The 23028-nt window shown below is 30.7% G+C and overlaps 1 protein-coding gene across 2 annotated transcripts; it reads right to left on the bottom strand.

Moving 5' to 3' along the window:
- Positions 1 to 16562: 16562 nt before the first annotated feature.
- LOC132753485 (protein kinase C-binding protein NELL2-like) lies at positions 16563 to 22740 on the bottom strand. 2 transcript variants are annotated; one of them, XM_060743967.1, is made up of 8 exons: positions 22620 to 22727; positions 20794 to 20863; positions 20452 to 20583; positions 19646 to 19771; positions 18168 to 18287; positions 17697 to 17837; positions 17156 to 17237; positions 16563 to 16990 (listed from the first exon to the last, which is right to left on the bottom strand). In XM_060743967.1, exons 1-7 carry the CDS (start codon positions 22620 to 22622, stop codon positions 17170 to 17172), a joined length of 660 nt encoding a protein of 219 aa, XP_060599950.1. In that variant the 5' UTR covers positions 22623 to 22727; the 3' UTR covers positions 16563 to 16990; positions 17156 to 17169. The 2 variants fall into 2 exon arrangements, with proteins under 2 accessions (XP_060599950.1, XP_060599951.1); XM_060743968.1 differs by lacking the exon at positions 19646 to 19771 and having other exon boundaries at positions 22620 to 22740.
- Positions 22741 to 23028: the final 288 nt, after the last annotated feature.

Here is a 23028-nt window from a genome sequence, read left to right as displayed (position 1 = left end):
GGCATCCTTCTGTTCACATACTTTTAAAACTGTTCAAATATTTGCATTTCAATAATTTATGTTATATATGATTCACAAGTGTTATATCTTTACAAAGTTACTCGTTTTGCATAACAAGGTTTTTAATTTATGATTATTTTGAAATATAAACTCCTTCAATTGTAACGCAAAGAAAATTAAGGCTTCGTTATACTTAAAATACAATAGATATGTTTGGAATGTCATCCATACGTTTTATAATTTGCAATCATCATCCTTGAAGTTCATGATTTATTATCAACTTGACTTGGTAAAATAAACCCGAAAATAAATAATCCAGAGTATTGCATAATAACACAACTTTGCTCATCGTTAGCTTGTTGGAATCAAATGACATTTAAAGCTTTCTAATTGTGTGTAAGTCTTTGTTTTGTTTGGGTTAACGGCGCACCAACACAAATTATGTCATATGGCGGGGAAAGAGGAAATATAATTTCAGATAAACTCAGGTTCTTAAAACTTGAAGCAACACATGGTGGCAAAACTACATCACCTGCTTGAGCTAACAAATGCATAGACTCCAATAATTTCAACAAGTTAAGTCGCCTCTTAAAATCTTGAGATAAACGGTGACTGCAATTATGATGCCTCAACGTAAAAAGGCAATCCATTTAACAAGGGAGTTTCATTCTTTAAAATGAAGTAGAATTGAAAAGTGTTAACCTGTCTAAGACAGCAGTTAGAACCATGTTAAAACTCAGTTTGATTGAACCCGGTTTTTATGGCGGCAGTAGTCAATATTACAACCGTCACCGTCTACACCGCTGTTTAAGAAAAAATATAAACACAATTATAAATATATTGGAATTTGTTTGTGAGTATAACAATGATAAAGCATATGTTGCAAAATCTTCTGTCTACAGAAACAAGAGCTTTCATATGACCCTTCTTTCGGACACATAATTCTCAAGACACCTTATGACAACAAATAATTGTAAAGCAGATATAATTATGCTTTGATAGAAACAAATATAACAATGTTCAAGTTTTTATCCCAAATTGTGCAAATGTATTTCCATTGTTTTAATCCAATAAGACCCACATGCAAAGTAGAACATCTTAACAACCTGTCAGGATATTTGGGCTTACCAAATGATCAAATCTGCGAATAATTCAAAATTGAAAATTTTACCAGTTCATGTTAAATTCTGCTTAACCCGGTGTAAGGAGACGTGGATGGTAGCTAGCAATGACTACTACCGTCCATGAACAGGCTCAATCAAACCGTGCCTGCAACATTTTCCATTTTGCCGTGTTGGACTTTCTTTAGGGATTTAGTTTTTCTCCACTTTACATGTTTAAACATTGTTCTTACATATTTTGGCTATGTGACCTAGTTTTTCGCACAAACCTGATTACAGAAATAAAAATCTTTAAACTAATTTTATTGTCAAATTCAGGAAATATTTGAACTGAAATTATTACATGGTGAAGGTTGTGGGGTGTATAATAACTAGACAAAAAGGGATGAAGTTTCCAGATTCGACCTTGAGTGATCAACATTCATATATAGAGCAAACAACAAAAAACAATGTAAAGTCGGAAATGACGTTAACGTAAGCGCAGAACGTCAAGTTATGCAAGTCGCTTTAAATGACACTATCAATACCCGACATACTCGGGACGCAAAATTTAATTAAAAGTTTATTAATTTATCCGTTATTCTAACATTGCAGTTGCTTAAGTATCTTATATAAATTATTATCAATCAATTAAGAAACAGTCATAAATATGTTAAACTATATGATTTACAATATCTAATTCATGTATCACTTTTCCTATGAAATTTTAGATTTATACATTTTGAAGGGGTAACGTTTTACAATTGCATGATTTGTAAGTCCATTTTGATTTCAAATTTAAGCACTTCGTCCATCTTTTCAAGGCACGAGTTCTTCAACCACATCAACTTTCCATAATAAACAGGGAACATCGTCGTGAACCAATACACTCCAAACGGATATCGTCTGACCATTTTTGCCAGTAGTCTTTTAAAGCGGTCAGGTATTCGTGACGCTATCTATCCCGGAAGAGGTTTATTAACTTCGTTTGTATCGTAGCCTGTTTGATAACTGACGAATGATCACTTGGCGTAGGGAATGTACATGTGAGGACATCTTCATAAAGGAATTTGGTTATTCGTCTGCAATTAAGTAAGTGTGATGGTGTAAGTACCTCCGGTTCATCTGAGTTACCAGAACACACATATGTCAACGGTCTATCGTTAATCATTCCCGCGATTTCTGTGATATTAGTCTGTAAAGAATCGCGTTTCGGTATAATCTTCCACTCAGTTCCTCTGTTGTTGAGTTTTCCCTAACTGTAAGTGTGTGAAACAAATCTAGATATTTTAATTGTTTCGAGGCTGATATGAAGGTGTTTGCTCTATCTGACATCATGACTAAAGTGATAGATTGTCTGCTACAGAAATGTCGGAAAACATGTATAAATGGCTCTACTGATAGGTTTGAAAAAAGTTCTAGGTGAACGGCACTCGTTGAAGCACACTTAAACAAGAATTTGTAAGAGTTACTAACGTCCCCCGCCTCGGGGAACTTTTAAATGAAGCATACAATTGTCCATTTCAAAAGATTGAGGTATGGATTTCAGGACTTTTAGTTCAAAATTATGATCAATGCTAGATCTGCAAATGCAACAATAAAGTTACTAAAGAAATACTAGTTAAATGAAAAACGGAATTTAAAATTCTATCATGTTAACCTTTGACCTCTAAGCGTGACCTTAACTTTGGAGGTAGGGGTGCGGGTGTTGTGCATGACATATCGTCTTATTAATATTACTATTTGTGCAAAGCATTTTTAAAATCATTTTAACTATGTAGAAGTTATAGATCAGACACAAAATATACCCTATAACAGACTATGTCAATCTGTGACCTTTAAGTGTGAACTTGGAGGTAGGGACCCATGTTTTGCGCCTGACATATTATCTTATTCTTGTGATAATTTGTGCAAAGTATTTTTAAAATCCCAGATTATGGACTTGACACAAAATATACCCTATAACAGACTATAAAAATCTTTGACCTCTATGTGTGACCTTGACCTTGGAGGTAGGGACACATGTGTTATGCATGACACATCATCTTATCATTGTGAATATTTGTGCGTAGTTATTTCAAAATCCTGAAGAAGTTCTAGATCAGACACAAAATATACCCTTAAACAGACTATGTTAACTTTTGACCTCTAAATGTGACCTTGAACTTGGAGGTAGGGATGCAGGTGTTGCGCAAGACACATTGTCTTATTATAGTGACTATCTGTGGCAAGTATTTACAAAATCCTTTGATCTATGAAAAAGTTATGGCTTGAACACAAAATATACCCTGTAAAAGACTATATTAAACTTTGACCTCCAAGTGTGTACTTGACCTTGGAGGTAGTTGACCGTTTGTTGTGCATGACACATCGTTTCATTATTGTGAACAAATGTGGCAAGTTTTTACAAAATCCCTTCAAAGATAAGAAAGTTATGGACCGGACACGACATATACCATCAAATAGACAATGTTAACCTTAAACGAGCAAGTGCGACCTTGACCTTGGAGGTAGGGGCCTGGTTGTTGCGCATGACACATTGTCTTATCATAACAAACATTTCAGATTCCTTTGATAAATAACAAAGTTATGGACTGGACACGAAAGTATGACGGACGGACGGACGTTCCACAATTTTGGGTTTAGGGGCTATTTTCTTTGTAATTTTCTTTGTTTTCTTAAGGGCTACTAGCCCATAAACCCTTTGTTCACGGAATGAACCTATTGTTCTCTTTTGTTCTCTTTACTGTTATATAGCCCCTAAACCCAAAATGTTTGCTCGGATAGACGGACGGACGGACGTTCCAACATTTTGGCTTTAGGGGCTATTTTTTTGTTATTTTCTTTGTTATCTTAGGGGCTACTAGCCCTTAAACCCTTTGATCACGGAATGAACCTATTGTTCTCTTTTGTTCTCTTTACTGTTATATAGCCCCTTAACCAAAATTGTTTTCTCGGACAGACGGACGGAGCCTATTACTATATCCCCCTTTTTTCTTCGAAATGGCGGGGGACAACAAGCATAAGTAGGCTTTTATGTCCATCTTGTTGCTACCTCGAACCAGTAATGCTCCAGAGAAGTCTACTCCTGTATAAGTAAAAGATATGACATCAAAAACTCTACACTTTGGTTTATGGAGGTGGGTCCGGTGCTGAATAAGGTTTGCCAATAACCTTCACACAATATGTACCTTTACGTAATATGGTTTTTACAGTTTGGCGATTAGAAGGAATTCATAACTTCAGTCTAAAGAACGTAATAGTTGAACTAACGCCGGCACGCAATAAATGAAATGTGCTTCGTTGACAACTAACTTTATGGATGCTTTGAGCAGCTTTGTCAACGAACTGAACCTTGACATGTTCTTAAAACTGATTGGTTGTTGGGTCAATAAACGTTGTCATGGTACTTGCCAAACTGGCAGGTGTGGTAAGCCATGTTGGTCCGTGAAATCAAAGATCACTGTTCTTGAAGTGAGTCACAGAGATTCCCCTTATAAGTAATTCGGCAACGTTTTCTTTCGTCGGACAATCATTTCATTTTCGGTTTTCGGACAGGGCATGAATATCAGTCATTCTGCTTCTTACAAATCGTGGAGATTTTATTCATTTGAAAAACGAATCAGAATTCCAGTTAAATCACTTAATTTAGGTGGTGTTGACGTCAAGCAGTCGTTTAGACTAGGCTGGTTACGAGACTTACAACTGCAGTCATACACGATGCGGATAGGTGTCGTGTTCGAGTCCTACTTTACAAATAATGTACAAGGTTTGATTTGGTAACATTTGTATCACATTATTCAATTAAACCGCGTTTCAACTGATCGTCTATGATTTGTCCAAAGTTTTTAAGTATATCCGGTTCTGTTAAAAAGCCGTTTTAATTATGTTCTCTGTACGCCTTCCGCAAATTTCGTAATTTGTAGAAAGTAAGGATTTGCTGAACGAAAAAAATATTATCAGGAGATTCAAGTTATGCGACGAAATTTCCATACAATACATTAGGATTTTAGCTTAGAAACTTGTCAAGCACTTTAGCATAATTTGACGGATTCAGCGGCTCAAATTGTACAGTTTCGTCCAAAATAAGACTGACTGATGTCATGATTACATTGCAATAACTGCAACAGTTATTGAACGTGATGTGAACGGTTTATTGTCTTTCCAAAATGTTCTGACAGCAAAAAATACACGAATTTCAACATTAGTGCATTTTTCTCTTCTAATTTAAAATTGAAGTTAGCTGCTCATAAGTTGGGTTGAATTTTCGTACACAGAATGTTTGTATGACAAAAATATGAGCAATTATTTACAGGTTTGAGACATAATATATTTTATCAAGTAGTCATTAAAAAACATTTAATGGTGGCTGCTATATGTTGTCATTTAATTTACAATATTGCTACTTGTAAATTACTATAGTAACTTCATTCGTTTGGCACGTATGCAAACAAAACAGACTATATAAATTTATCAAGGTAGCTTTTACATAATGTGATTTTTAGTGCTTTAAATTTATGGATTAATGGTAGCAAACCCTTTTAGATGAATATTTTCAGGCACTAAAATTATGGTAATATACTGTTTAGATTTATATTTGTTTGAATAAACATCTTGGGGGACTATAATTTATGCAAATATCTTAATTGCTGCGCACATGTTGAATAATTGACATACTTTTAAAAGGCCATAGAACTCGGTACATACGTGCAGAAGAGAGTTTGGAGCAAATAAATAAATAACTTGTTAATGTTCAAAAGTGTTTTATTTTATTTTGTATGCCTTTATGTCATTTGCGGCGGTGTGCAATATGTGAGTTTTCGACCATTAGTGTCCCGGATTAATGCATTCCATAAGGTATATAAAAGGTTTATCGTTATTGATCAGCAAATAAAAACACTGCTTTTAAAACAACATGCCGGTATATTTACTTTTGAATTCTGTAATTTTTGAGATTTATATAATAACAAAGTATCGTAAAGCATAAAAAGCTAGTTGATATTGCTGACATATCATTGCATTCTAAATATTGCTGAAGTCATTATGGGACCATATATGCCCTTTCACGCCTTATTCATGATCAAGTGACGTCTCGGAAAAGATACGAACCCATTTTACAAGGCCGAAATTGATACAAGTGAAAGTATGAATTTGATTTATATATGAATGATTATTCCTAGATGCTTGATATATATGTACTAGCATCACCAGAAGTGTCCTCTCGCTAGTCAAAAATGAGGCAAAAAAGGAGCGTTATGTGCCCATCATTGAGGTTTAAAAAGATGTATTATTGAGTTTATATTTTTTACGAGTTCTTCATAATAAGATGAATGTTTGAATTTATGTCTTAACGAGTTGTTTCTTTTATAAATATAATTCAATTACAAATAAGTCATTTCGTTTGTGATAACAAAATGTTTCGATGTATTGTACGCCTCTTTGCCGTTGCTGTGGTTTTTAAGAGCTTTATAACGTACACTTGAAACTTTTTAAACGCATCTCGTTCATCGTCCCCCTTTTTCTTTATGGCATGTTATATCAACAGGATATCAGCAAATTATAGAGAATTTATTATAAACTTTACTTTGAAATTCAAATGTTGTCTGCAATATACCCTTTGCCTAGTGGCTCGGGTAATATAAGCAAATAATCATTTTTATATGTAAAAGGGTATATAGGGCCATAAAAACCTTAAAAAAACTCAAAAATAATTTAAATAACCCCTATTACTCGTATTTCCCCGGGGTTTTTTCACTTTTCTCCCAAAGCCTTTTCATTGAATAAAAATAGTGAAATTTCTCATAAAATTTGTACTTTTTGTTCCTTATATACATAATTATATCATTACTCCTAATGTTAATTTGAATTGTCATTTTGAGTAAACAAACAATAGAAACTGAGAGATATTGTTAGATATCTGCAAACATTCATTACAAGTTACATTGGTTGGCTAAAATAGAGTACGCACAAAAAGAGGACACGGGTACAACAGTTAAATCGAATGGCAGGAGAAGAGTTTTCTGACGCAAAAGCGAGGCTCCAATGCCCCCACCCCCATAAGCCGAGCACGTGTGTCCACAAGTCTTCATGTCTATGTCACTACAACAATTCTGTCGTCGGTGACATCCTCTAAGAACCTCGTTTCGTCGATGTCAACAGAAGACTGCTGTCTCAAGCTTCGGACATCTGTCAACAAATAATTTCTATCTTAAATATAGGCAACTCAATAATAAAAACTAAAATGAAGAAAGTGTTTCTTACATTTCTGTTTGTTGGTTTGTTATTGTTGGGTTATAACGGCAATAAAATAGTCATTTAGCGACATGGTGAGAGAAGACCTCCGGTACCCTTCCTTGCATTATTTTTAGTAATGAGCGGCCACCTCAGTAGGCAAACCGACATTTTGTCAGCTAGCTGGGTAACTTCTTCACAAAGGAGGTCCCGTTGTGTTTTTTTTTTTTTTTTTTCGTAACTTGTACATATGTAGGAATATCGTTAAAAGAAACAAATTGAAGTACAGTACAAACGTCGCGTTGTGTACAATTCAAAAAAAAAAAGAAATGATACAAAGCAGTTGTTTTTTTAAATGAGAAAAATGTCTTTTTTCCCTTTTGACCTTGAAATTCATGTCCTTTGCATTCAGTGCTTTGAGCGCTTTGATTCACTTTGCAGGTTGTACGATTTTATATGTATTTCTTTTTTTTTCAAAATGCTGCAACTTCTTCATCGTTTTCCATGACAAGTTTCTAACAAGACCCTACACGTTTCATTACCTGCATATTGACCTGTTTAGATGCTCCTAATATCTATAGCTGGAATAATTTAGTTCGTTTGTTTATGATACCATAGCGACTGAATCTCGTGTTTAGGAACAATTCTGAAAAAGTGTAAATGGGATAACAACGTTTTCTGATGAAGCTACGAACTATGGGTACTCATTTTTAAAGACAATTTAACGAGTAGTACCGAAGATAAACGATAAAAATATTACCTGTATCAAGAGAATATTTCTACAATATTTCATTCAATATGTTACGTTGGTTGGCCATCATAAATAAGATGTTAAAATTTAATTGCATTACTTATTTGTTAGCCATTGAATAGATAATCTATAAAGGACTTTTCAAAACAGTTGTAAATCAGAGCGGGCCCTATGGTGCAGTGGTAACACTGACTGTCTACGAATCAACGAGTCGCAGGTTCGATCCCACGCTTCTCCACTAAATGATTGGACATACTAAATGACTGAACAGAACATACAGACACTGAACGGATAAAGAGGTAAAAATAATAAATGCACATCTTAAGGTACACATAACATAGACAGACTTAACGGACATACAAATGCATGGACAGACTAAACGGAAATACACCGACATACACATACATAGACATACTAATCGGAAATACACATACATTGACAAACTTAACGGAAATACACATACATACACATACATAGACAGACTTAACGAAAATACACTTTAATGAACATACTAAACGGAAAAAAACACAGCAGTACACATACACAGACAGACCTAACGGAAATACACATACATAGACAAACTTAACGGAAAAACACCGAAATACACATACATAGACATTCTTAACGGAAATATACATACATGGACAGACTAAACGGAAATACACATACATAGACATTCTTAACGGAAATATTACATGGACAGACTAAACGGAAATACACATACATACACATACATAGACGGACTTACCGAAAATACACATTAATGAACATACTAAACGGAAATACACACCACTCACACATAGACAGACCTTACGAAAGTACACATGCATAGACAAACTTAACCGAAATATAATACATAGACAGACTTAACGGATATACACATACATGGACAGACTATACGGATATACACGGAAATACACATGCATAAACAGAGTTAATACAAAACATACAGGAACAGACTAAACGAAAGTACACGTACATGAACAAAATTAACGAAAACACAAAAACACATACATGGATAGACTTGACCCAAATACACATAAAAACAATACATCGACTGACTTAACGAAATACACAGAAATATACGACTGACTATGACAGAAATGCATAAACTGACTAAACATACGGGAATAAACATAGTCTATCTTAACATACTATACGGAAATACATTGACAGATTACTTACAGATTAAACTCAATAGCTCAAATAATTTAAAACTAACGACTAACCCAACTTAGAACTAGCAGCGCATTTAACAATTTCATTCTATTTTCAAAAGCCGTACCATTATGACTGTAGTAACAATGATAATCACTTTGTTCTGATAATATACAATTATTGACTAGTGAACGGTTGAATATGAAATCAATATATTCATCCGTAAATGTTTTATATCAGATTATATTCAATGGCTCACTATTACTTTTCAACAATCATTATCACATTATATAGTCAGTCTAAGATTGAAAAAAACATCTACAAAAGTCTATACTAATACAGAAAAACAAAAGTGAGCTTTTAAGTGTCTGTCTTCATTTCAGTGCACGCAAAAGATGACGTGACGGCTGTGAAAACAACCGTAATGAAAGTACATATCATCGCAGTGTAAAGTTTAACTACATGAAGTATTGTTAAGTAGTCAAATTTGTTGAGAAATATGTCTTTTGACTTTGTTTGGATATTGAGATAGTGTTGGTGATCTAATAACTCGTAGAAAGACAGTTAAAAAAGAAATAGCTACGTTGCAAAAAAGCGACAATCTCTTAAATTAGACAAAAGTTACAACACAGTAATTATGCAAGTTCTAAACTCAGGATTTTTCGGATCATTTATTCATTCTTTTTAATGATTTACTGATTTGCAAAATAAATAAATAAATTAATTAATTTATAAATAAATATATATAACAATACATGGAAAAAAGATTATAAAATGATATATTTGTAACTTATAAATCAATTAGCGTTTTAAGTCCATGTATTTTGTCGCTGACCTTAATGTTATAAAGGGGTGTAAATGGTTTAAACTATATCATATTTGTAACACAATAATTATCTTTCCTGTAGACCGAGATCAAGACGGTTTTTACTACTTATGTTAATACTATTAAAACAAATCAATATCATTTACGAAAAAAAATACACTAAAATGCATGTCATGATTCCCAAATAAAAAAAGAAAAAGAAAGAAAGAAAAAATCTCTAATCCTCTAATCGAGAACACAACTAAAAAATGATCAATCAATTTTGTTAAGGGATCAAATTATAACTGATATGTAATCATAGACAGCTAACAAAAATTATTACTATTTAATTATACAAAACGTCATTCTTTCCTAAAAAGATGAAAAATTACGAACTACATGTACAACTACAACAGACAGAACAAAAATTTCATGCTTAATAATCTTCATAAATCGGAAATACTAGTACTTTGAAATTATAGAGTGACTGAGTCATTTTCTGCAAACGCATATGATTGGCTTTATACCAGTTTTTTTGGTGAATCTTAACGTCAAAATGTACGTTACCTTACTAATGAATTACATAAAAACTCCATTAAGTAAAAAACATCAAAAGAGAAAACAGTAACAGCAAAATTCCTTTCTTTATTCTGATAATGGGCATATCAACTTGCATATATCAAGAATTAAAATAAATCTCATGATGGCAAATCATCTTGTAAATTAAATAATCTGCACGTGTCATCATACTGTTCTCAACATAGAACCTACTTTGCTTACCATCGTTCTGTTTCAAAAGAATGTGTATTCAAAACTGTATAAAATTCGGTTCGCAAAATAGACAAAATGGTATACAGATAAGGTATAAAATAAAATGCTTAGAACATGATTTGTTATTTTTAACAGTTCAATTAAAACAATTATGAAGTGATTAATAATCAGTGGAAAACAATAACAGTAATGATTTATTGAGGTTTTAAATGACAAGATATGCCTTTTAAGAGTCGTTTTAATTTCTTTGACAAACTCCCACAACACTTAAAATTAAGGCCGCTAGGCCCCCAACTTCACAGAATGATAAATACAAAACTTCTACAACACTTAAAGTTAAGGCTGTTAGGTCGCTAGGCCGCCAACTTTACTAAACAGATAAAATCAAAAGGTTCTCTCAAAGTTTTTTTTTTCTTTTATATATTTTCAATATCAGGAATTGTCACAAGAATACCATAAAGTGTCGTTTTTATTGAATTGTTGATTTTTTTAAGGTTGTTATTTTCTCTGAACTTATATGTATATTTATTTTTCATGACCTATACACATTCATTTCTCGACGTTTCTTCAACATATAGGCGACAACTATTATGTAAAAACTTTTTTTCAGATAATCATCACAAACATGCGCTGTACAATATATATGCTTTTACAGGTGTTAAAAATGCTTACTTGCAACTGTAAAAATGTTGCTCGTCAATTTATTTTAATCTTAAATTTGTCATAGTTTTCTAACTCCTTTAAATAACTGATGACAATGTAATTTTGGATTAAATCTCTTATCTATCAGCTAGAGTGTGTTAAGGGGAAGTCTTGTATATCTGAAGACGATCGTTACAATTTTATATATTTGACATAGGTAAAGACAGAATGAACACATTTTCATAGAATTCATTTAAAACTTCCAATGATAACAGAAAACAATTATGTTGATTCTAAGATGAAATTTGAGATTGCTGATTTTGTTATCATTACCTGAACAATATCCATCTTTCATCATTATAATTTACAAACGGTTTTATTAAAAATCATTTTTGTTTATGTTAAAAATGCTAAAAATATTTTAAAAAAATCTTTAACAAAGAAAATAAAAACCTTACATTATTAATTCTAAATACCTTTTTTTCTGTTTGAGATGAGAATAAGTTTTAATTGTGAGGAAAAGGGTCGGTGTAGTAAAACAAATTTCAAAAACAGTTAAAACGAGAAGCATATGTATTGATATGTAAATTTCCTAGATATTGAAAAAAAAATAGAATAGTAACTTTAGACCTATACTGGTTCTCCATGCAGTGGCACAGACTTTTCTTCACATTCAGATGTTAACCTCTGTCGTATATGTGTTTATTATCTCAATTTATCTGTTTAATTACACGTGGCATGCTACACTTCTTTGCGCTTTTCAATTAGGAGTTTTTTTTATCACGATACCTATATTTAATATGGAAAACGGAGTGAGCAAATGAACTGAAATGTTGCATAAAGTTTTCGGTCTGTACGTACGAGTACATCGAATGGAACATTGATCCGGAAGAAGTAATTTTCGTTGCCGTTATGCCAAACACATCAATGGAGTCCCTTGAAATGTATTATTTTGTTCGGGTTTAGGTAACTGAATGTTACATTCCCACAACCTTAAGCATTCACTAAAGTTAATCTTACAAAAAAGGCATTGTTGTACATTGTATCTTTCGTAGAAGGGCTGAAAACAGGCTGATCGACAAGCATGGTAACAATCCTATTTAAAGACAAGATTACCGAACTTTTGTTAAAGATTTTAATTAAAAGCTAAAAGATTTATTTTCGAACATGGCCACTAGGTATTACCTCAATATATTATAAGGACGATAATAATAAAAAAAAATAAGAAAATAAATAAATAAATAAGAATAACAATAAAAAAGATAAAACAAAGATACTAAATATTTTCTTACTTAGATGAAATGAATTAAAATGATTATGATAGCGCCAAAATCGGCAATCCGGAGGATTATAGATAAAGATGACAATAGAAATATATTTTAAGGGAACAAGACCTATTTACAGGACCTTTTTGTGTTGACTACACTGGTTTAATTAAAACGGACCTTGACTGATTTTTACAAATGTTTGATGTGTGTTTCAATCACATTTGAGACATGTGAGTGTTTGCATATCATTAGTCTCAAAGGCCTAAACGTTTTAATTCAAACTACTTATACAATAAAACACCATTTGAATCTGAGAAACAAACTTCAATAAATATTCCTTATTAGTGTGCTATCGGTAATGACATTACATTATGGTTACTTCAAAGACTTTCAAATTAAACTTTCTATCATTCTATAGATTCACTTAATATATGTCTGTACATTAAAATGAACGGTGGTCCTAATCAAAACAATTTATTTCTTTTAAGTAGTTTATCAGACATTTTTAAAAGGTGAACATCAGCATGTTTAAGTATAATGAGCTCTTAGTACGTAGTTGCTACGAATACCAACATACCTAAAGGAGGACACATAATTATTGCATTTCTTTGGGAGATATTTATGTTGTGTATTCTATACCTCTCAGTTGATATATATATTTACAGTAGTATCACGATTTCTTGACGCATTGCTAACATTGAAACAAATTTAAATTCTTTTGCACTTATTATAACTTTGAGCTTTATTAAATAGTCGTGACAACTACATGCACTTATGTTACCAGTGGTATAAAGACAACGTTTACGTAGCGAATCGTTGAAAAAAGCAATGAAACACGTTGTCATCTGTTTATTGTTATTAACATGTGTATTTATGATAAACATGTCATGTCTACCGGTATATGTAATTTATAATTAATCAGTATATTGATTATGACAACGTTTTAACTGGTATGTCCTAGATATCTCTATATCGAAGAACAATGTAAAAATACTAATAAGAGTAGAATATACATGTGTGAAAAGGCTTCTGGACTTACCATTACTAAGTTTTAGAATGATATTTAAATTTAGATTTTTCATGTAACGATATTAGTGTATCAATCGTATTAAACATTGTATATTCTTTAAACCACTTTTCTTCATCGCTGAAGCTCATCCAGCTAGGGACGTTTTATTTTCATTGATTACTTACAAAACTACAAAAGCTCTGCAGAAGAAAAACATAATAACATTTAAACAAAACTTTGGCATTTTAATCATCTTTATTCATACATTTGGAAAGAAGCTGATACCCATGGCTTTAAAGGTTAACATACAGAAAACATATTTTGCAAGCATTGAGATCTGTTTGCATTAATTTTATCTTCAACATGAAATAAAAGGTCTTTTCTTTTTTATTTTACATTAAATAAAACGTAATACGTATCCATTTCTTTGTTTTGTTGAGGAAAATGCTTTGTCATATTTCAAGTAAAGATCAGTACATTTTGATAAATTAAATGATAAGTGAATGTAATGCCACAATTATTGACTTGATTGAAATACGTGAATATATTTATATTTATATAATACTATAATAAAACTTTGTTTTTTCACGTACAGATGCTTTTATAGGTAGACTACCCATCCATTTTGTTTATTAATGGTTAATTCACCTTGTCTGGAACTTTGAATTCGTCTCCGTGCTTCTGTAGATTGATCAAAGCAATTTGAATTACATGATTTATTCTCAATGTTATAATATAAAATAAAAATATCTTTTGTGCATTATAAATTCTGATTAAGTTTACTTTGATTTTAGATGTTATAATTTTTACCAAATATGTAATGAAATTGTTGGGGGAAATTCTTAAAATACTAATTAAGTATAACTATCTAAATTTACCACTAACATTATTCTTCTAATAAGTTAACCCTTAACAGTTTTCTTAATTATCGTTGTGTAAATAATAACAACAGGGCATTAAGTTCGTCCTAAAGTTTGCAAATCAAATATACCGTATGTATTTTATCTTATTCATTGTTTAGCACCTTCACTAGTTTAAGACGTAAACATGACTCACTTTCATGTCAGCCGTTCTCGTATGACTCTACTTTTACATGTTTTACTAGCTGGATTGATTGGTCAAATATGTACTGCAGGTAGGTAAACACGTACACAAATCATATTACTCTCAGAAATAAAATAAAGTCATCTAAAAATGGAATAAGCGAACGATCACGCGTTACTAGTCTAGATCTACATCAAATGAAACATCTTTGTAAAAAATGTCATGTCACATAGCCTAATAAATCCTTTACGGAAACACTGCCGCTCTTGATTATCCTTACTGAATACCGCTCAACCGATGCTAGGGAGCGGGAGGGACGTTGCACTTTTCGTTATTCCTCATGTACAGACTCAATCAAACCGAGTCTGCAAATTTCATGTAATGCTTACGAGGATTCTCTTTTTTCCAGATATTTTTCAACTCGGACTTGCAACGTTTTAGTTTAAGCAGTGTTTGATGACCTATAAGGTTTCCAGTGGTCCTTTTTTTAATAAATTCTATTCTACATTTAAATTAAAATACATGTATGTTCCTTTACGGAAGCACTGTCAGTCACTCTTGATTATCCTTACTGAGTACTGCTCAACTGGTGCGCTAGGGTGCGTGAGGGACGTTACACGTTTTCATTAACCCTCATGTACAGACTCAATCAAACCGAGTTTTGCAATTTTCATGTAATGCTTACTAGGGATCTCTTTTTTGCCAGATATTTAATCAACTCGGACTTGTAACGTTTCAGTTTAAGCAGTGGTTGTTGACCAATGGTTTTTAATGGTCTTTATTTTAATAAATTCTATTCTACATTTGAATTAAAATACATGTATATTCACTTTTTATATACGTACTGACCTCTTCGAAAACAAACAAAAAGCATAATTCCTGAATTGTTTATGAGAACATATATTTCATAACAATGGTGTTCCGTAAGTTATCAAGCTAATTTGAAGAAAACGTTTCTTGCGTAGAACTATTAATCTTAAAAAATGTTTCTAAAAACCAAACAAAACTTAAGGAATCTCAAACTTGCAATTTTCCATGTATCTACTTTTTGTTATTTGAGAAATTTTCGTTTGTTTCCTATCTATTCTTAACTGAATCTATCAACGGGTCTAACTTTATGTATCGAGTTTTTTGTGGTCCAACAGAAATTTTTTTATACCATTTTACCATAAATCAATCGAAGTCGTCCGATTAATAAGACACCTTCGGGTGGTTTAATGCAAACAACCTTACTTTAAGTTCAGAATTATTCATTTAGGAAAAAAAAATATGTTTACACATTTGGTCCACGTCATAGTGATATTAAAGGGGCAATAATGCATACGCGGAAAATATCTGAGCCAAGGATCATTTACTTTTCTTTTAAAGGCGTATACTACAATATTTATAAGTGAAACACAAACAATCTGTTAAACAACTTTATTTGGATAAATACATATATTGAGATACCTTTGTTTATTATTGGAGCAGCTTTGTCGTTGGCCTCTTAACATATGATAATATGATAATGTCATGGAAACAGCGTCGTTTTTTAAGGGAATGGTATGTATAAATATTCAATATCAAGATAAAACTTGTGAAATCATAATTATTATATTTATAACTGTTTCCACTAGACAACCGACAACAAATAATATGTGATATCAACCTATTTGCTGAACTAAATACAGATTTATAATCATGTAATGCAAATTTTTACGATTTGTTATTTGTGATGTCAGTATTAATCTTATTTCTGAAAACGAAAAAGAGACGTTTATCAAATGTAAATTGCCGAATTGCCGAATATTACTAGTTATAAGGCAAACAAAAGAAGTTGAAAATATACATAATTTATTATGATATATGTACACATTTCCTTTGAACATGTTTTATTCAATTTAATTACTTATATATAACCTTCGACATTCTACCTTTATTCACAATCTGTATTTCAGTGATTACGGACAGTATTTCTAAAACTCTATTGATATTAAAGTTCTTCTAATTCACGATAGCTTAATTTAATTGATACAACATAAATTTTCATTTCAGGAAACAATGGAGTTACTTAATAAATATGGACGTAACAGAGAGATATTGTTATGTATTTGCATGCTAAAATCATTTTTTTCAGTTTTATTTACACTTGCACACAACATCAACAACAGCAAAAATAAAAAAGTAGAACAAAGCCATATTGTTAAATCTTGAGTTTTCTGTTAAAACAACCTGAAAAAGATTGATATTGTTGTTATTTAATATTGTTGTTTAAAATACTTATGAGTATAGTCACGAAAATATGCAATATGTGAATCAATATTAAATGAAACAGCTACTTCTTACTGCTATGCTACGAAATACTCTTCACAAGTGATAATACAAAGATGTTCTTACTATATTTTCCATTGTCACCACAGACTAAAAGCTGTCAGAAGAGACAGTACGATCAGAACAACACCAAATTTCATCAAGGCAGCTATAATCAAAATGAGATAAAACTAAGATACATGATATAAAATGATTATTAAATGAACATGTCATGAATATTTTTTAATTTATGAAATGTATAAACATTTAATATCAAGGCGAAACTTGTGAAATTATTAAAATTAATACAGCATTAGTAACTACTATCTAATGTACCTGAATTATATCCCGTTACATATGAAGTTTAAGAGATAATTATCTATTTTGTCTTGTTATTGTAAATGTCTGTAGATAGTAAGTATATTGTACCAATGCTAGGTTAAATCACCTGACAACAGTTTTACTCATAAGATCGATACGTAAGTTTGTATTATTATCAACACAGATCTAAAGAAGAACTGCTTTAAGAATTAAAAGTAATCTTTATTTATTAATCATAATTTTTATCATCAATCTAAGTGATAACTTATTGTGATTAACAAGAACATGTAGAGTAAACACTGTTTACCAGAATTTTTCGGGTCACATTTGTTAACATTCATAATGAAATCCGGGTTACATTTACATTTCTTAGACGTTGCGTCACACGCTGCATTTTGAATAGTGGCACATGCTGTTTTAACTGATGAGCAATCGATTCCATCGACGGCTGAAAATTATTGAATAATGTATATTCTCTCCTTCGGTTATATGTATCAAGAGAGCAACATAATCTCTGAAAAATGAATATGATTAAATGTAATGTATGTTAACTTTATTTATATAAGGACTGAACAAAAATGTGCCAAAAAAAAACTATTATTCCCTATTATAACTCTTGTAATAACTTAAAGAAAACATACAATTCACCAAAATCTGACGTTTTTGCAATTGTATTCTTTTTGTACCTCGGCAAATACATACTCTGACAGGTTTAGAACCTAAATTACGAAAAACAAGAACAAAAATATTGCCTCTATTATATTTTTTTCATATTTACTTTGTGTACAAACGTCATTCTTTGCAGCATAGTCTGTTTTGCAAACACACTTATCACCTTTACATTCTGCATTTAAATCATCAGGACATGTACCACCTGCTTTGCAATCGCCTCCGAGAACTGAAAGCATTGAACATTTGCGTTACAATTTGAAGAACAATTACTGATGATGTAACTGTGAAATGTATTTTGTCAGGTATGCGGTCATAGAAAATTAAATAATATTGTTGGTACACATGGATTTGTGAAGCACGCATGTTGTTAGAAATACTTTGAGAAATGTGAGCCTAAAATCTTTCAATCTATCACGATGTCATTTTTTTTATAAATACCACTTTCGCAACCAACATGTAGACCAAGCAGATGCATAACACCGTTTTCGTTATTGAATAAATATCTTCAATTCTAAAAGTACAAAAGTAAATGAGATACTAATGAAATAATAATAATAATAATAATAATAATAATAAACAATTAAAAAACAACAACAACTGTAGTAATGATTACTTTTGAATATTAACCTTAGGGTTATACACAATATTGTGAACTAATATGAAAAAAAACATCATAAATCAATAATCATGTAAGATACTATTTTTCGATCGTGTGTGTGTGCGCGCGCGAGTGAAGATTATTATTGTGTTTTGTTTACTGAAAAAAGGTTTCAAAGACCTTTCATACCACAAGTACATTACAATTTTAAAACAATTTGCGTTTTTAAATATTCATCGAGTAAAGCAATGTGCTTCATATTTAATTGTGAACATTTTCAAAATTTATAACCTCAAACATACAAACGTACGTACACACATTCGCACGCGCGCTCAAACATACATGTTGTTGTAAAGTACTTCATTATAGATTTTTTGTTCTGATTTTTAAGAAATTAAGAATATTTAGGATATCATCAAATGTAAAGAATATTTAGAATTTTACTCTAATTATAACTTTTGTTTGAATATGTTCTAATTTTGTGACTTTTCTTAGACAAAGGCGTTATCTATTAAGGTGTTAGTTAAATACCCATTTGAATTTACTGGCAATGTTTTGCTTCTTAGAAGTAAAAGTAAAAGTAATAATATAGACAATATACGAAATGGCAACCTCAAAATAACGCCCAATACGGTTAAATTTCAAATTTTGCTTGATGCTTGGTTTAATTAAGCTTTCTCAGTGACTGCTCTAGTAATACAATTGATCGCTAACGCCCTTCAATTACAGGTAATGGAGAACATTAATCGTACACATTGTGAATACAGAATTTAGAAATATCTAGAAATGTGATCATATAACGGTGTTACATGTTCTAGCTTCCTTTTTATTATATAATCAAACCTGAACTTACTTTTTGACACATGATAATTTAAACTTTGTAACCTTATACTTAATGAAAATAAAAAAATTAAAGTCGATAATTGCTAGTCGAATGTTGGTTAAAAGGTAAAAATATATTATGTTTTTCTACAATGTGTACTCACTTTTAGAACATAATCCAGCCTTATCACCGAAGCCATCTATACAACTGCATGTTTTAGACCCAACAGTGCCCTCACACTTTGAATTAGAGACGCATTCGTCTTTGTTAACACAAACTTGTCCTAACGCTAAAATAGATTATTCTAAGTGTAATATAAGTAAATATTTTAACGGGGTAGTAGTACATTATATTATTAATTTAAAGGTATAACATCTTTCATTGTTTAAAGTTTATTTGCTATGTATATGCTTTTACCATGTTTAACGCATGTGTTCCGTTTGTTGAAGTTGATTGACCATTTTTTGTATGAATAAGTATACGAGTATTCCTTTGTAAATCTAATCTGTAGCCTACATGTCGGCAAAAACTTCCAAATTTACAGGATTTACTTATCATATTTTCATTAGCAATTACCTTTTCAAAGGTTAAAGAATAAAACTACCTTATGTACATAAAAGTATGTTGTTTTTTGTTTTGTGAAAATGACCCAAACTTACACGAAAATAAAGAATATGATTAAAAAAAACAAGACTGCCTTCCTTTGTATTGATATTAAGTTTGGATAATCAACTTATAAATTGTTATCATAACATTTAACTTCAGAAATCGGCAGGTAATCCAATACAATCCAGCAAATACGAAAATCATAATTTAAACAGGACAATAACGTCTTAGAATCTAGTGTATATTGTTATTAACGATATTAAAAGATAAAACAAGAAAGTACATATAGGATAAGTTCTTTTTATTGTAATCATATTTACTAGATTCGTTATACATGTATGCAACATATAAGAGAGAATTTACCTTTTGGGCATGCTCCATTTTCTTTAATAAACCCGGTTTTGCAAGCACACGTATTAGTATTACACTCCGAATCTTTTACCGTACATTCATCTGCTGCATTATTAATTGGAGGTGTACATCTTGCGTCCAAGTCTAAAATAATGGACCAGGTCTGAATTTTTATAAGGTATATGCACCCTTAGTTTATTACCAAGATTAAATATTGATAAATGAAATGAATAAGACTTTAATAAAAATTATCATTAGCTTATACACTATCTTGCATAAATTTACAGAAGGTTTTATAAAATTGATTTCACAACAATTGTCTTTTTATATCTATTTTCACTTTATTTATACTACCTGTTGTCTCGCAATATAAAATTGAAATTCCCAGTAGCAAAAAGCTGATCAACAATGCAGGTCCTAGCGACTGAAAATTGAAAATTAAATACAAATGATAAAAAAATTCGTTCAGTTTTAATATATTCTTATTTAGTCCAAAATTATCTTATATAAAAACATAAAAAATAAGATTTTTTAACCTGAATTACATTATTGATATTCCAAGATAATCACTTTATAAATACTAAAATCGTTCGTACTCTAACACCATCCAACAATATTCGATGTTAAGCTATGATTATATTAATCAGCTTGTTGGCATGGAAATATCTTAAATATAATAAATAATAATTATTTTGTATTTCTTTCGTTTTATTTCACATACATGTAACATACAAAAATTATAAAAGTTCTAAAAACAAGCAGTTCACATCTTCTGAGTTCATCTAAACCAGATGTTATGACTATTTTCTGAAGTCACATATACATTCATAATTGCAATTTTCTAAGTTAACATTAACTAATGATATTACATTTTTGGGGCTTCATGTAAACTAGTATCACGACTTTTTTGCTTTTCTTACCGTACATAATTTCATTGTGATCATTTTTGTTATGTCATACAAATATCATACAAATATTATAACCATTTACTTTTAATGTACATTTTGAATAAAAAAAACAGAAAAAGCAATTTTAATGAGCAGATATAGAAAAGCGTTAAGAATGCTGTACCTGTACACATCTACTGACGAAAAACAAAACCAAACACAACAGCGTTGTACAAATATCAGACATGGAACTTTCATTCTAATCCAGTTCAAATGTATTCTTAATATTCAAAAACGGTGTGATGGTTTTGCTAAAACAAATGTAGTTACGGTGTATTTTACCTTTTAACAATGTTTCGTTTGTTATCCTAGATAATAATACATTATTAAAAGACTATTATAGTCTTGGAATTATAATAATGATATTAAGCAGACCAAATCAACTGTGCATAGTTTAATGTGGTTTTGGTATAGTAAAACAAAAGCACTGATTGAAGGAAAGGCATATTAAAATCAAAAATACATAAGATAAAGAATTGTAATAATTGTTTTTTAAATCGGTATAAACATAATAATAATTTATTATATACATATCATGACGTTTTAAATATATTTTTTTCAAAGCGATGATATGAAGGAAGATTTAAACATTTGCTCAATTTATTGTCCTATTATCATCTTGTAACATTTAATACAACCAACAGCTTTAATTATAAATACATCGAAATGTCAAAAAGGGAAAATTATTTCAAATAAAAATGATTTGCATCAGATTTTTTTCTGCATAGACAAATAAAAAGTGTGCCGTAAAATGTCATCAAAATTTAATGACAATTAACTTTTAAAAGTAGCTAGAGATACTAATTTTATTCAATATAAATGCAAAAGAAGATTTATAATCTATCTTAAACAGATGTAAAAAATGTATTTCATAAATTTAATTTTCAAAATTTGTACTACATTTTATTTCATAAATCTAACTTTCAAAACATGTACTTTAATTTATTTCACAAGGTTAACTTTCAGCAGATGTATTAAAATTTAATTAATAAATTTAACTCTCGAAATATGTACTACAATTTATTTGTTAAGTTAACTTCAGACAAATTTCTATTTTAAAGTCGAACGAACATAAATAGAAAAAGATATTTGGCAAATAGTGTTTCTTACTGTTTTTTTTTTCAAATGCCTAAATATTTATAATTAAGTAATCAAGTAAAGATTGTACTTGTAACTAAAATGAAACGAAGAAAAATGAAATTAAAAAAAATAAATGTAAGGAAACAATCTTACCATGTTTGATTGTCTAAACCTAAACTTAAACTTGATATTAGATAACACAGATAGCAACCGCTGCTTATGTATTTTACTACGCGAAGAATACTCGGTCACATGCTAAGTACAGTGTCACATGACTACTGCAATGCGACATGATACGTTCATCAGATATGTTTGCGTACATGTTCCTAGTTTTCCATAAAGTATATTATTTTCTCTCTTCAGAAAAGGGAGTCCTCGGGGGGGTTTTTGTTCTAATTTTAATTTTTTTTGTTTTAATTTTAAATCTAAATATTTGTTTTAAAATCCAATCCGGACCCCGGTTTTTAAAATAATATTTTTATTGTAAAATTAGTAAAATTAAAAAAGCTTAACACTTTTCAAAGATCTTTTTATACATTTATTTTGAGATTTTTCTTATTTA

The sequence above is a fragment of the Ruditapes philippinarum genome, unplaced genomic scaffold (genome assembly GCF_026571515.1).
Source record: "Ruditapes philippinarum isolate M1 unplaced genomic scaffold, ASM2657151v2 ctg6092_1_1_1_1, whole genome shotgun sequence".
NCBI classification, from domain to species: Eukaryota; Metazoa; Mollusca; class Bivalvia; order Venerida; family Veneridae; genus Ruditapes; species Ruditapes philippinarum.
Note: the sequence above shows the minus strand (reverse complement) of the source record. Positions and strands in the feature narration are given on the sequence as shown.

Excerpts from the sequence above, each read along its gene's own strand:
- LOC132753485 (XM_060743967.1), bottom strand. Across the intron at positions 17,838-18,167 it reads GAATGACGTTTGTACACAAA|CCGTCGATGGAATCGATTGC; the intron begins GTAAATATGAAA and ends AATAATTTTCAG. Across the intron at positions 17,238-17,696 it reads ATGTGACCCGAAAAATTCTG|CTGCCTTGATGAAATTTGGT; the intron begins GTAAACAGTGTT and ends TTTTGATTATAG.